Source organism: Daphnia magna, linkage group LG3 (genome assembly GCF_020631705.1).
Source record: "Daphnia magna isolate NIES linkage group LG3, ASM2063170v1.1, whole genome shotgun sequence".
Lineage (NCBI taxonomy): Eukaryota > Metazoa > Arthropoda > Branchiopoda > Diplostraca > Daphniidae > Daphnia > Daphnia magna.
Window position 1 is genome coordinate 12,738,181 of NC_059184.1, and position 13,282 is coordinate 12,751,462.

The window sequence follows — 13,282 nt, forward strand, 5'->3', positions numbered from 1 at the left end:
TTCCGTGATTTATGGTGGATTGATTTACGTATATATAGAAGCTACCGATCATCTCCTCTGTTTTATTTCGTTGTGCTGTTGGGGGGACATGATCGTTTTGACGGTCGTCTGGCAGGTCCTTCAAGCATCAACTATAGAAATGCCAACGTCAACGTTTTGTTCTTATTTTATTTTTTTTTACTATTCCATCATATCCTACTGCGTCGTTGCTATTCGTTACTTTTGTCTCCATATATCCACGACGCCGGAACACATCCGCCAAAGCCTCTCTCTCTCCCCACGAGGCAACTTTGAAGCGAACAATAATCGGCCGTTACCTATCCATTTCCCTTTTTGTTGTTGTTGTATTGCTCATACCGAACGTATCGGGTATGGCTATACGTGCGTATGTGTCAATCGTTATCAGAAATCATCGTTCCATATCCATCTTTTCATCGCTATTGGCATCAATTCGTTTCATGCAGCATATAGCGTTCACGTGTCTTTTGCACTTGCGATACGGCTGCAAACATTTGAACTCGTCTTCGGGCAATTGCGGTTCTACAGCTAAGCAAGCAGCCATGCCCGAAGGTGTGTAAAGAACCGAATAAGGGCAGAAGAAGCCCAAAATAAAAATATGAAACGGGAGCCGGGAAAAGAAAAAAGAAATGTGTTGTGTGTAATAAACAAGGAATTCCTATTTTTCTTTTTGCTATGTAATTAGAGAAGAGAAGGCCCACGTGTCCAGTGAAGGACAGGAATCAAATCTGTATTTGGGCCGTCGGATCGTGTGACGCCCGCTGACGTCAAAGCGGCAGTCCGATTTGAGTCGAAGCCAAAAGAAGAAAAAAAGAAAGGAAAAAAATGCAGGACCAAACAATAAACAGCGCAGCGCTGCCAACCGAAAATCATAGGTATAATCACAACGAAATAACAGATCAACAACTAACTTGAAGTGAATAAAGATCCAGATGGCGAGCGTGAGGGCCACGATGGAGACGGTGTAACCAGTGAAGTAGATGGTGGTCGTGTCCTCGCTGATGCCGACGCCGTATTCGGGAGTTGCACCTCCGAAATCGGTCGACAACGGGACGCACGACCGGTAGTTGCTGTAATTCGCCCACGTCCCGTTCGGCTGGCACACCCTCGTCGCATTATCTGAACGTACAATCATCGGTGCAATCAAGAAAAAGAGAAGAAGAAGATCAATTTTATTTGGAAACTTTGAAAAAAGAACAGACGTTGAACGCTTAAAAGGCAAGTATCTAAATATTCCGTCTTATTAGCTATGCAAATGTAGGTAATAAAAAATGTAAAAAAAAAAAAATTTAAACCGATGACATTTAGCAGCAGATGACATGAAAACTCTATAAAGCTTTAATGACAAAGCCCACCCATATAGAGTTGAAACATTTTGCCTAACTGTTTCATATTGATGGGCCTTGTCCTGCTGTCATCACCTGTCTGGATCTGAAAATGTTAAGACGCTTATAACTTTTTCTTTTTTTTAATGCAGTTCATATTTTATTGACTATGGAGTCAGACGAAAGGCCCATTGTTAATCATCCGAACTATACGTCGCTAGTTGAGAATGCACGAGAGACTCTGGTTTGCGTTCCTTTTATTCTCGATCTTATAGATATCGTCAATTACATGCACCAGATGGGCGCAGATGTTGGACTAAACACATGTCGTTTTTCGTTTCGAATTCTCCACGCAGACCGCGGAGAAATATATGCAATGACAGATAATTCAATTTCATCTGTTTTAAAGACCACCCCCGTCTCCCCTGTCCTCAATGGTCAAACATTTCTGATGATTGACATCTCAACTTCTTCATCATCCACACGGGTGGGTTCATTGACTGCTGTACAACAACAACAACATCAAATTCTAACGGCTAACTTTGAAGAAGACGTCAAAGAGATTGCCATATCACCAACGACCCCAACGACTTTATTTACGTATATTTCAGAGCTTGTTTATTATTATTTTTTAATACCACTCTTTCGAACTCTCGAGAACACAGGGAAACCATTTTTACACGGCGAATAAATAAACAAAAACATAACAAAACATTGTGGAGTCTAAATGCATTCTGCGTCAATCTATCAATTTCAGGGCTGTCGTTTTCTCAAGCTACATAGCACTAATTCGATTAAACGGTTTAGCCCCCGTGCGCACAGCAGCCGCTGTCCGCCTCTTAATTGAATTCGACACACCCCTATACAAATGTTTGTCTTTTATTATTATTATTTTTTTTTGTGTGTGGTTGTATTATTGTTTGAGATCGAGACATTCTCGTTCGGCTCACTTTTAAGTTTTCTCTTCTTTTTTTTCATCTTGAGTTATTAACAGAAACGTGTGGGTTTCACGTTCCCACACGGCTTATTATAGAAGTATAGACAGACAGAAGGCAGTGACGCCTTCATAGGTGAAAAAGAATTGAAAAAAAGTCGGTCAAATTAGTTTTTCGGAGCAACTCAATCACCCAGTGGCAAAGAAAAGTGAGTGACAAGGGCAATTTTCTTTTGAGAAGCAACAAGAGTTTCCCATCACGCGAGGGAGTGATAAAAACATGACGCAACTGTGATTCAATCTATGACGAAATGCTACTAGATATAACTATAACCTAATGGCATTTCGTGCAGTGTTTACTATACGTGCAAAGTATATAACAGCATCGTTGGTGATGTAAAGGCTTGTGCGTCCTAACTCTGATCTTCCATTGGAGTTTAGAATTCTGCTATATAACGAGAATTCTGCTGTTGGTAAGCCGATTATGCACGACAGTGCAAAATTCCACACACGGTCGATTGGCAATATTCAAATCTATTTAGAGTCGCGTTCTTTGGCACCGAACAAAAAAAAAATACTCGATTCAGCGAACGTTCAGCCGAAACGTTTCATCTTTGGATTCCAAAGTTAAATGTACGCACGTCTCTCTCGTTGCAGCACTTTGGCCTTGCGCTTTTTCTTTTTGTGATTCAATTTTCACGCGCTCTACCAATAAAACAAGAGCGTGAGAAAACGTGAAAGGGCGTTCTCCTTTGGGGATATCGATTCTCTTGTTGTTTGTTGAAACTTCCGAGTGTTACGATATGTTGCCGGTCAACAGGCGACGATCCAAAAATAACGTTTTGGCCTACGTGGATTGTACATTATGAAGTGTCGTTGACATCGTTGTGTTACGCGGGGAGACGTCACGCAAGCAAACAACGCAGAGAGAGCCAAAGAAATGTATATGCACAAGAATATCGGATGTACTCTTTTCACACACACACACACACACACAAAAAAGATAACATTCCATGTTGCCAGGCCACCAAACGAACCACTTTCACTTCGAGGAGGCCGTCGAGTCCGCCGCATGTTATTGGCTATACCGAATATATTGTCAGCCCCGCTAAAGGAACATCATTTAAAATCAACTGTTATGGGTTGCTGAAAAAAAAATAAAGCAAAACGAAAAAGAACGAAAGCTGACACGATGAATTGACGTGAAGAAAAATAATAGACTAACAAGCAAAAATAAAGAGAGGATGACTTTCTTCAAGTATATAGAACAAAAAAAAACTGAGTTAACGTTGCCCTTTTGTATAGTTCAACCAGACCTTTAAACAGCTCTGGATGAATTGCACCGCTTTTTGTTGTTTAAAGTATTTTTATTCTTTCATCTTTTTTTTTAAATATTTATAGTTCTGCTATTATCAACCATTTTGTTTGGCCTATTTTGTATGTACATATTCTTTTCCTTTTAGCTTTGGGCTTTTCACTTTTCACTCAACTCTATGGGTAAGGTATAACAAGACGTCTGAGATCGCGCTATTTGTTATTGTTTTTTTGTAATGCATTCGATGGAAGTAAGGCGCATTCAGACCGCCATGTAAAGAAACCTGACTCATCTTGTTCTTTCCCATTGAAGTCACTGGTAAATCAAGGTGAACTAACGTAAGTAAAATTAAAAAAAAAGAGCAGGAAATGTTCAAATGGACTGTGGATGATGGTCACAAGGCCGTGATCCACACGCGGAAACAAAATCAGAAATGAAAAAAAAAAAATTCGAATTAAAGTTCTGTGTCTTGGTATAGAGATGGAGATTATATAAGGCTGCTGACTCACGCCATTCATTTCTGGCCGAACAAAAGAGCAATTAAGTTGACAGAACGATAAACGCATAACGTTTGCATCTCTTGTGCCTCTAGTCTATGAAAACCCACACAAAAAAGAAGTAATCATCGCAGCCCATTTTGGCAAACTTGAAAAAAAAAAAAGGTAAATATTAAGGAAGAAAAAGTCTTCAAATGTGTTGTTGTAGTACAACAAAAAAGTATAACGATCATTTTTAAAAAAAGGAGTGACAGATATACATTAAATAAAAAAAGAATTTTTACTATACGTACAATGTCGTGGTGTTCGCAGTCGTTTCGGATATGCATAATAATACGTCCACTTAGTCTGGGAGACGTACTCAAGGACGAGATGAACAAGAGAAAGTCACTGCCAACACAACACGCAAGGCCCTGATGATTAATCTAATCCCAAACTGATTATAACCCTCTCATTTGTAGAATTGACTGCGCAGTGTTTAGCAGAAGAGAAAGAAACAATAGCATTTAGACATTGACAGCAGCCAGAGTTGCCAACCCGCCAAAAGAAAATAACCTTTGATGAATGTGACGTCGGAACAATGGCGCGAAAGGAAAAATAAAATTAAAAAAAGCCGCAACAATTAGACCGATTTGATTATGTAAGTTATGTCGAGTAGTCATCGCTGTCGGAGTTGGACGAACGAATTTTTCCAGTCGTCTTGAAATTGCTGTTGTTCTCGTGATTTTACTGCGTGACTACGTGCTTATTGGCAACCACGTCTAAAAGGCGTATAGAAGGCCTTTTCTTATTGCAATTTCATTTCAATTCTTTTTACGACATCCTTTTCCTTCGAAAGGGGATAATTCGAGTACATTAGCGATGATTTAAAAAAAAAATGTATTTAAAAACCTTTTTGCTTTATTTAACGGCCACCGCATCTTGAACAAACTCGCGCGCATCACGCACGCAGGCGCGCAAGTACATGAAAACTCATCACCAAATCGAAAAGAAAAATGGCACGCCACACAACAGACAGACACAAACACACAATAAATAGGTAATAAACAAGGCTATAATACGAGACTTAATAACGAGAAGCGTTTTATTCTTCTTCTTCTTCTTGTTTTTAGAGGGGGGGCGATGTGTCGGGTGTTTGTATATATACATTGTGGTATAACACAGGAAATGGCGCCAAGGTTCAAACAGACTACGCACTGCTGTCAAAGCAATAAGCAATATGTTATAGTTACTGATGACTTGAACGGTGTGCGCGTTTCTTTTGCATCGTTCCGTCTGTGTTTTCACTGCTGAATTGCCGTCTTTTGCGATTTAGAAAAGAAATTATACCTTTCGGAAGGATGATGAGATGCTCAGTTGTTTTCGTTCGTCTACTTGATTAAGTTCTTTTGTTGGCCTTTTTTTTTTAAGGGAGAAAAGTCAGCTGCTATAACAAGGAGAGCTTTCTCTGTTTGAACGAGATGTTCTCGAAAGGGGACTCTTTGACCAGGGTTGCCTTTTTTCTCGTAGTAACGACGCATTGATTCGTTCGAGTACGGGGGATTTATCATTGCGCTACAAAGAGTTGATGTATTTACCATTAAATTTAGACGCAATCTCATCAGTGAAAAGTCGATCGATATAGGAATTGGCTTGATTTAGCCCTTCATCAGCCGTTTCCTATTTGACTTGAAGGATCGCCAATACAATCCCGAGAGCTTCAACCCGAAGTTTTTCTTTTTACCGACGTTTTGTAATCAGCACGAAAACGGAAATGGAATAATAGATTCTTCCGTCCTATATATAGATGGGCTCTGATATCTCTTGCTCACCCACCTATAAAGAAATTCGACTGAATAATTCAACAACATGTCGGATTGTTTTTCCACGCAATCTGTCTTTGGCGAGCGAGCACAATTTCAGCCGGTTCGCGAGAGCCAGCACTTAATCTTCTTCTTCATTATCTATGAACTGTATAATCTACCATTATGCGAAACATTTGCGTTTCTCCTCGATGCGGAATTAAATAATGAAATATATAGCGAGACTTTCAAAGCAGATCGATGACGTCTTTTGAAAGGAAAAACGTAAAATGAAGGACTTACGTGACGTGTCGTATTTGATGCCGTTCAGCTCATCTACGCACGGCAAAACGGATGTGGAGCCGGCCAGCGTTGTGGGCCAGCAACTGAGGCCGTCCCAGGTGCTGTTGCAGAAAGCGGTGACAGTTTCAAAGCCTTCCGGTGGATAGGGTTGGCGTAAGAAGTTAAACAAACAGTCCAATTCGTTCTCGTTGGTGATGTTGAGGGCCATTAGCTCCTCCAAGCCCACGATATCGTCCAACAGAGCTTTATCAGCGCCACTTCCTGCGTCTTCCGTCATGTCGGAAGTCTGATCCAACCAGTCGCTATCCGAAGTCATGACGCTGAATTAAGTGAAGGGCCCGTGTTTATTATCGTCCGACGTCAGGCAGACACAGCAAACGATTAACGGTCTATGATAATCCTCGTGTGATTCCACCTGGATCTGGTTAGCCGATGTGGCGTGCGATGCTCGGGTTATTCCAACTGCAGAAATCAGAAAAATGCCAGTGGGGAGAGCCTCGTGCCATCTTTCTTTGATGTCAATTTCTATTCTTGTCAAAATGTTTGTCTTCCCTGATGATGATGAAAGGAGAATTTGCTTTTCCAGCTGTACCTATATACGAAAGAAAGTCAATTGGAAATGTAAGACATGTCGCCCAACTATTCCATGCATTTTATTTGTCTTTTCTAAACTATAACAAATCTAGTTCGAGCTAGAGACGCTGTATGGCAATTCATTCGTAACAAATCAGCACAAAAACATAGACGTCCGTTTGATACAGAAAAAAAAAGGACAACTGCGAGGACATTTAACAAGGACAACATCATGTCGTACCCTTCATCAAACATTCCCCCCCTTTTTTTTCGTGATTTCCCCTGACAGATCAATGGCGTCCTTTTCCCCTGACCGAAAATGTTTTGGTCGCTTGCAGCCAAAGTGACAAGAAAAAAGGAAGAAAACACATAGAGAAGCTGAGAATAGCCGATCGTAAAAACGAGAAAGAATAGAAAAAAGAGATATAGCTATCGTCGTGATGTCAAACCTATTGTGTCAACGAAGCGCACGAGCGTGAACATCTCGACTGACGCAGCTCGAGAGTCGGATGTTTGTTTTTTTTATATTTTAAATTCCCGATGGGCGTCAGCAGTTGAACCGACACGGATCGCTATTTCTTTTTTTCCTTTTTACTTCAATAGCCCAAATACCTTAAACAGATTATATTATTTCGTTGATGTGGACAACACAAAAAACAAAACAAGTTTAAGGACGGACGCTCTACAAAATGGACCGAATGCCCCTTGTTTGATGCGCTTCAACTTGTGAATATCTGCACGTCTGTTTCCTTGTCTGTGACGGCGATTTACAATGTGTATATATACGTACAAGATTCTTCTTCGTCTATTGGCCGTTTGAACGTGTCTGACATCTCCTTTCTTGTGGCTTTCGTTCAGATGGCATCAGAAAAAATAAAAATAAAGGACTATACCATCAACACTTTTGTTTTTGTTTTCCTTTTTCTGGTGTTTTTTTTTTTTGTTTTTTGGTTTGTTTTAACGATGAGCGAGTAATCTTTTCAGCTGTTTGACGACGAAGGCGATATATACACTACAAAACGTCATCTAACAATTCAAAGCGACGGGGATTGGGTTGGCGCAACGCACGTCCGACCGTCATAGCGGCGACGTAAGCCACACACAAGCATTATCTTCTTCTTGTCTTTTTCCCTCTCTTCTTCGGTGAAGGTTAAAACGGAAAACAAGCCGCACTATATAGGCGGTCCCAATAGTCTAGCCGAAATAGACGGAGCAGAAAATAGCTCTCTGGCACAATCATAATATTCAGCCCACCTCACCCGAAGGCGGACATTCACGCAGCGCTTGACTCTAATACACTAAATGCTGGAGTCCCTGCTTGAAGTCTTCTCGGTAGCCGCGTTTTTGCTGCATCGTGAGTAATATTCAACGAGGAAAAAAATAGCAGGAAGGACTGCCGGTGAACGTGAGGGAAGAATTAAGAGCTGGCCAACTGCGGCAGCAGACGAAAATAAACACTTTTGAAAACGGGTGCACGCGTTCCAACCGCACCGTTCACCTTTCTTTTTATTGCTTGTTTTTGCTTAGATTTTGGGATGATTGCGTCTGTATGCCTATCGATGACAGGATCGCATATAAATAACTATTTCAATGCAGTGATTGGCAGATTACAGCCACAGAAGTAAAAATGAGGACTTTATATAGGTCTCTTCGTGAGGGACGGACACGTCAAGGCCGCGGGAATGGCACGCGATTGATATATAGACAAGATCCCGGAGTAAGAAGAAAACAAAACAATGGCGAGTCACGATTTTAAAAGTGTACCGGGTACGAAGAATCTGTTGTTATATGACTGAAAGAAAACAATAACACATTTTTTTGTTCACTATAAACAGTCGGCAACGTAACCACGCACCCACGCCATATTTATACACACCCGATAGACAATGGGGAAAAAAAAAAAAAGTTTGCTAAAGTTTATCGAGTCCCGTTCTATTATATACCCAACGATCCCCCCATAGGTCGTTTACGGTCATTTGTCATCGCTTTAGACGCGGGGAATTTGAACTCCCCCCCCACTCAACGATGTTTGAGTATACGACCACTGGAATCAATCATTCAAAGAAGACGGTCAGGGTCACGTGATTATCATATTTGATCAGACGCGAAGTATATACGCGCTCTGCGTCCGAAATATTGAAATAGAACAAATATACAACTATATATATACCACAAACTTATAGATCAATGTAGATGGGCTGCACGTGTAGCCAAGGCCCATCTTGACGTTTCTCCTCGTTTCTTCTTGATTGAATTGACCATCATTTGCTAGTCTGTCAGTGATTGAACGCTATTTGTGAGCTTCTATTTCTTTTGATGGATCAGCTGATCGGGTTAACCAATAAAACTAACAAGGTCGTTGTCCCAATGAATGCGAACGTATATAAAAGAAAATGTTATCACGACCCGATCTACGGTGAAATGTGCGCTACATTTCCGTCCAGTAAAACTTACACAATGAATTTTTTTTTTCTTTCCCATTCTCATTTTCACTTTGTACGTGACGGCAAAGTGAGCAAGCACCGCCCAGCAATTCCCCCCCCAACTGCCCATAGTGCGATGATACAAAAGAGGCACAACTGATGGGCTCGGCTCGATAGTTATGAGACTCTCTCTAATACTCTGTCTCGCGATCAGTCATTGTCAAGCGGCTATATCAGCAATTAGCGGCGTCGATGAGTGGGCGTAACTCGGCTCCCTCATTCCTCTCGCCACCGCATTGAAAACAACACGAAGCCATCGTTCAAAGAAACAAAACAAAAGAGTGAACAATAAAATGGCAAATCTCAGGTTTAAAAAAATAATAATAATCAAACGTGAAAGTGTTGAATGAAAGTTTGAATGTGTGATGCCGGATCCGGCTTTCCACGTGCGTTAATTGTATAAAATGCCTCGCCGACAAGCGAAAATAACATCACGTCTTGTGTTATATTCGGAGAATTATGGACCGACCTCCAATTTATTTGTTGCTTCTCGCCATTAACATCGGGATCGTCTTTTTCGACTCTCGTTCGGTTGCTCAATAATTAATCTTCCCCACCTTTTTATTTTTGATACTCTCTCTATTGATCTATCCTTTTTCCATTGGGAAGGCAATTGATCGATTGAAAACGAACCGAGTTTAAAAAAAAAAAAAGAGAAGAAGGAAAAGCATCGTAAATCACGTATACACCCTACATAGAAGATGTTATTTTCTTAGAGTTTGCATGCGTGATTTTCTGGCCGTGGACGCGGCCGAGACGTTCGCTGTATATTTGATGGCCGTTTTCTTGGCAATGCAACACAATACCTCTCATGCAAACGAAGGTTGTTTTTTCATAACTCATTATAGATCAACTCCCTTTTTATTTTCTCTCCTTGTCTTTTCGGTTTGAGCGCGGCGTTTGTATTTTTTTTTTTTAACAAGATGGTGAAGAAATGAAGAAGAGTGTAGGGCACCCCGGCGCACCCCTGACAGGTCACAGAGCAACGCATAACAAACACAAACAACATCCTTCCCATTATTATATTTTTCAATGAGCGAAAGCGTCCCGCTGTTAAAGGCAAGGTCGGGCCCTAAGAGGTGGGGCAGTCAGGTGGCCGCCACGCGGATCCAGCGCCCGGCAAAAGAAATGAAAATGATTGTTGATTTTTATTTTTTTTTTTGCATTTTTTATTCTGGCCAATCATAACGAAGACCTCCCTTCGTCACCTGTAATTAAATCTTTCGCTGTCACTTAGTTTTTTTTTTTTTAAGCTTTTTAAACGCTGCATTTGATGATCTATTATAGCAATCCACAAGCATTATATAGAAAAAACGCGGCTCCTAAAAATTGGCTCCTTTTAATTTATGCGCAGAGTTTTTCGGGAGAACACCTGCCGCGATGCACGGTTGATTCATTTGAATATTAAAAACATCCGAAATGACTTCAACACGCATCGAACAAGAACCAAGTTGAAAATCAACACGAGTTCTATCAAGTTAATCAACGTAGCTATACATCTTTATATACCTGCCGCTATCCCCCCCCCCAATCAAGGCACTTGCGGATGAACACGTTGATTATCCCCGCGGCTATATTTAAGAGACCCACTCGTTTTGTGTGTGTGCTGTTTTTACTATTTGATTTGGCCTGATTCATAATCCTAAATTACTTCCGTTCTTATATAGCTGTGTTGTTTTTACCTACCGAGCCTAAGGCAATTTCGAGCTTCGTTAGATCTAATCACTTAAGTAGGTTCTCGACTGAGTAAACAAAAGCAATGGAAATCGACGTGTCAATAACCTTAATAATATGATGCGGAAGGGACGATTGCTCTAAATGCAGTTCGTCTTCGAACCAAAGATTGCCTCAAAGTCAATACACAAGGAGAGCGGATCAACACGAGCAATTCAATCGCGATGGGTGTGTAAGCCGAAAGCCAATTATAAAGCGCACATCTATCCTTTGAGACCTATAGGAATTCCAGGGGAGGCATCGAGTCAACACAACAAACGGACGATGTCAAGTCAAGTTTCCCCGCTATTATGTCATGCATGGACGTTTGGGTCCATTGACTTTTCTCACATTCTCTATGACCTTTTCCAATGGAAATGTTTATTCCCAGACAATATAGATTCCATCAATGACTCTCTCACCCTATGACGGTTAATGATTCCGGCTTGTGATGAAGCCCGACGATACTGGTAGAATGTCAACTGCAAAATCCTCTTCTTTTTATTTTTTAATTTATTTGGTTCGAAATGTTTTATAGTCCAACAGTCTATTCGCGGTGTATATTGATTGCAATTGAATTTCGCCACCGCGAAACGCAGTGATGGATGGGCTGCATCCACGCACACGCGATGATTGCGCTGACCACACACACGCACACGCGGGATCCACGGTTTCGTATAGAGACGCTGCTGATGTGACAGCCAACAAAAAAATGTTAAGTTAGCCCAAAAAATTGAACGATGAGTCGCTGACTGAGGCGTTCGCCCAACTGATGGTCCTGATGAAGATGCCCGGCTATAGTCTCTCTCTCTCTCTGCGCGGAGTGTGCGCGCTCTCTCTCTCAAGCGTCTCCCTCTTGTGAGGTAGGACGAGAGAAGAGAAAGAGTTCGAACGTGGCGATGCATTTTTTTTTATTGTATTCTCGTTCGCATGTTTTTTTTGCATTTTTCGAGTTCTCTCCTTGTGGCAATGTCAATGGCGCACGCGCTGAAACGCTCTTTCCGTTTTCACCTTTGTATACTTCAAATATTTCTCTCCATATATTAGTGGAAATTCAACGGCAACCTTCGTGATCTCTCACTTTTTCTTTTTTTATTCACACCTGATTTTGTTTCGCATTTCTTTGCCTTCGTTTTTATTTTTGCGGGATTTAAAGGGAAAAAAAAATCAGCGCTGAAATGGACGTTCGTTGAAATGGAGAGAAACTAATATCGGGAGATTACACGGGATTTTGAAAGAATGAAAAAAAAAAAAGGCACAACCTGTAATCCGCTGTGTGCGAATCCGCACCGCTTTTTTCATGGGTGGGGGGCTATTTTCTGCCCATTTATCGGCCCAAAAGATAAGACCATCCCCAAAGAATTCCAGGAAATGAAATTATAAGATGTCCGGAAGATATCGATAGACCACGGCTCAGAGAAGACGATGGAAAGAGAAAATAGTTTTTGAAATCTATATTTTACATTTTTTTTTTTTCTTTTTCTTTCTTCCTGGCCATTGACTTTGTGTGTATAGTATTTGCGTGCGTTTGCGAGTATACGATAGATTCCGCTCTTTCCCCTCTTGTTTGCGCCGAACAAAATAAAATGTCCTATCTTGCGGCCATTTTGGATACATTTTTGTTTTTAAGAGTATCGTTATTTTCTAGACACGAGGGGGAAGGCGAAAGAAAAGGGCATAGAAGACAAGGCAGAGGGTTAAAGGACGTCCTTTTTCTTTTTGGCAGTATAGTATTTCATCGGCCCGGTGTATCTCCTTGTGGCTCGCTGCCTGCCAGAGCTGAAGTGCGGGAGCAATGGGCAGGCAAATGTGCAAGAAGAAAGAGAATTCGAACGAGTTTTTACGACCGGCGGGCCATGTTGGCCGTCGTCCCATCGGGCTCATTCATGCACCCTCCCCCTTGTTTCCTTCATCTATACCTTTTTGCGTTGATGCCTTCGCCATTACAGCCAAGGAAATGAAAATCTGAGCTAAATCAACAGGATTTTTTGTTTTGTTTTGTTTTTTTATTACGCGTTGCATTCGGGCAACATGCTACCGTCAGGGCAAAACATATAGGACATCAAAAGCGCATCATTTCGGCCCATTCTATTACGTTTGTTGTTTCCATCAAATATAGGAGGTATAGTGTGTATAGATATATACGTTTATAACGGGTCCCGAATGAGAGGGGCTTTATACGATCGCTATATAAAACTATGCCCTAGTAAAATAGGTTTCCAGTGGAATAACAAATGCGCACTATAAGACGTGGTGCGGGACCCATCGATCGCCATTTTCCAATCTTACCTGATGCTGAAATCTTGTGACAACTCTAAGAAAGAACGAGCACAATTCATC

The 13,282-nt window shown here is 41.2% G+C and overlaps 1 protein-coding gene and 1 long non-coding RNA gene across 8 annotated transcripts in view; both read right to left on the reverse strand.

The window, feature by feature from the left end:
* Positions 1-11,750, reverse strand: part of LOC116918228 (diuretic hormone receptor) — a 31,343-nt gene extending 19,593 nt beyond the window's left edge. The window contains exons 1-3 of one of the 7 annotated variants that reach the window (XM_045170864.1): positions 11,365-11,748; positions 6,174-6,765; positions 930-1,137 (exon numbers count right to left, since the gene is read on the reverse strand). In XM_045170864.1, the coding sequence (XP_045026799.1) occupies positions 930-1,137; positions 6,174-6,489 (524 nt within the window). In that variant the 5' untranslated portion in view covers positions 6,490-6,765; positions 11,365-11,748. Of the gene's footprint in view, positions 1-929; positions 1,138-6,173; positions 6,766-11,364 lie in introns of all 7 variants that reach the window. The other 6 variants (XM_045170862.1, XM_032923888.2, XM_032923886.2 and 3 more) reach the window with 6 other exon arrangements.
* Positions 3,205-4,601, reverse strand: LOC116918241. Its single transcript, XR_004391459.2, has 2 exons — positions 4,383-4,601; positions 3,205-3,423 (listed from the first exon to the last, which is right to left on the reverse strand). It is a non-coding gene; the product is annotated as an uncharacterized LOC116918241 (long non-coding RNA).
* Positions 11,751-13,282: the final 1,532 nt, after the last annotated feature.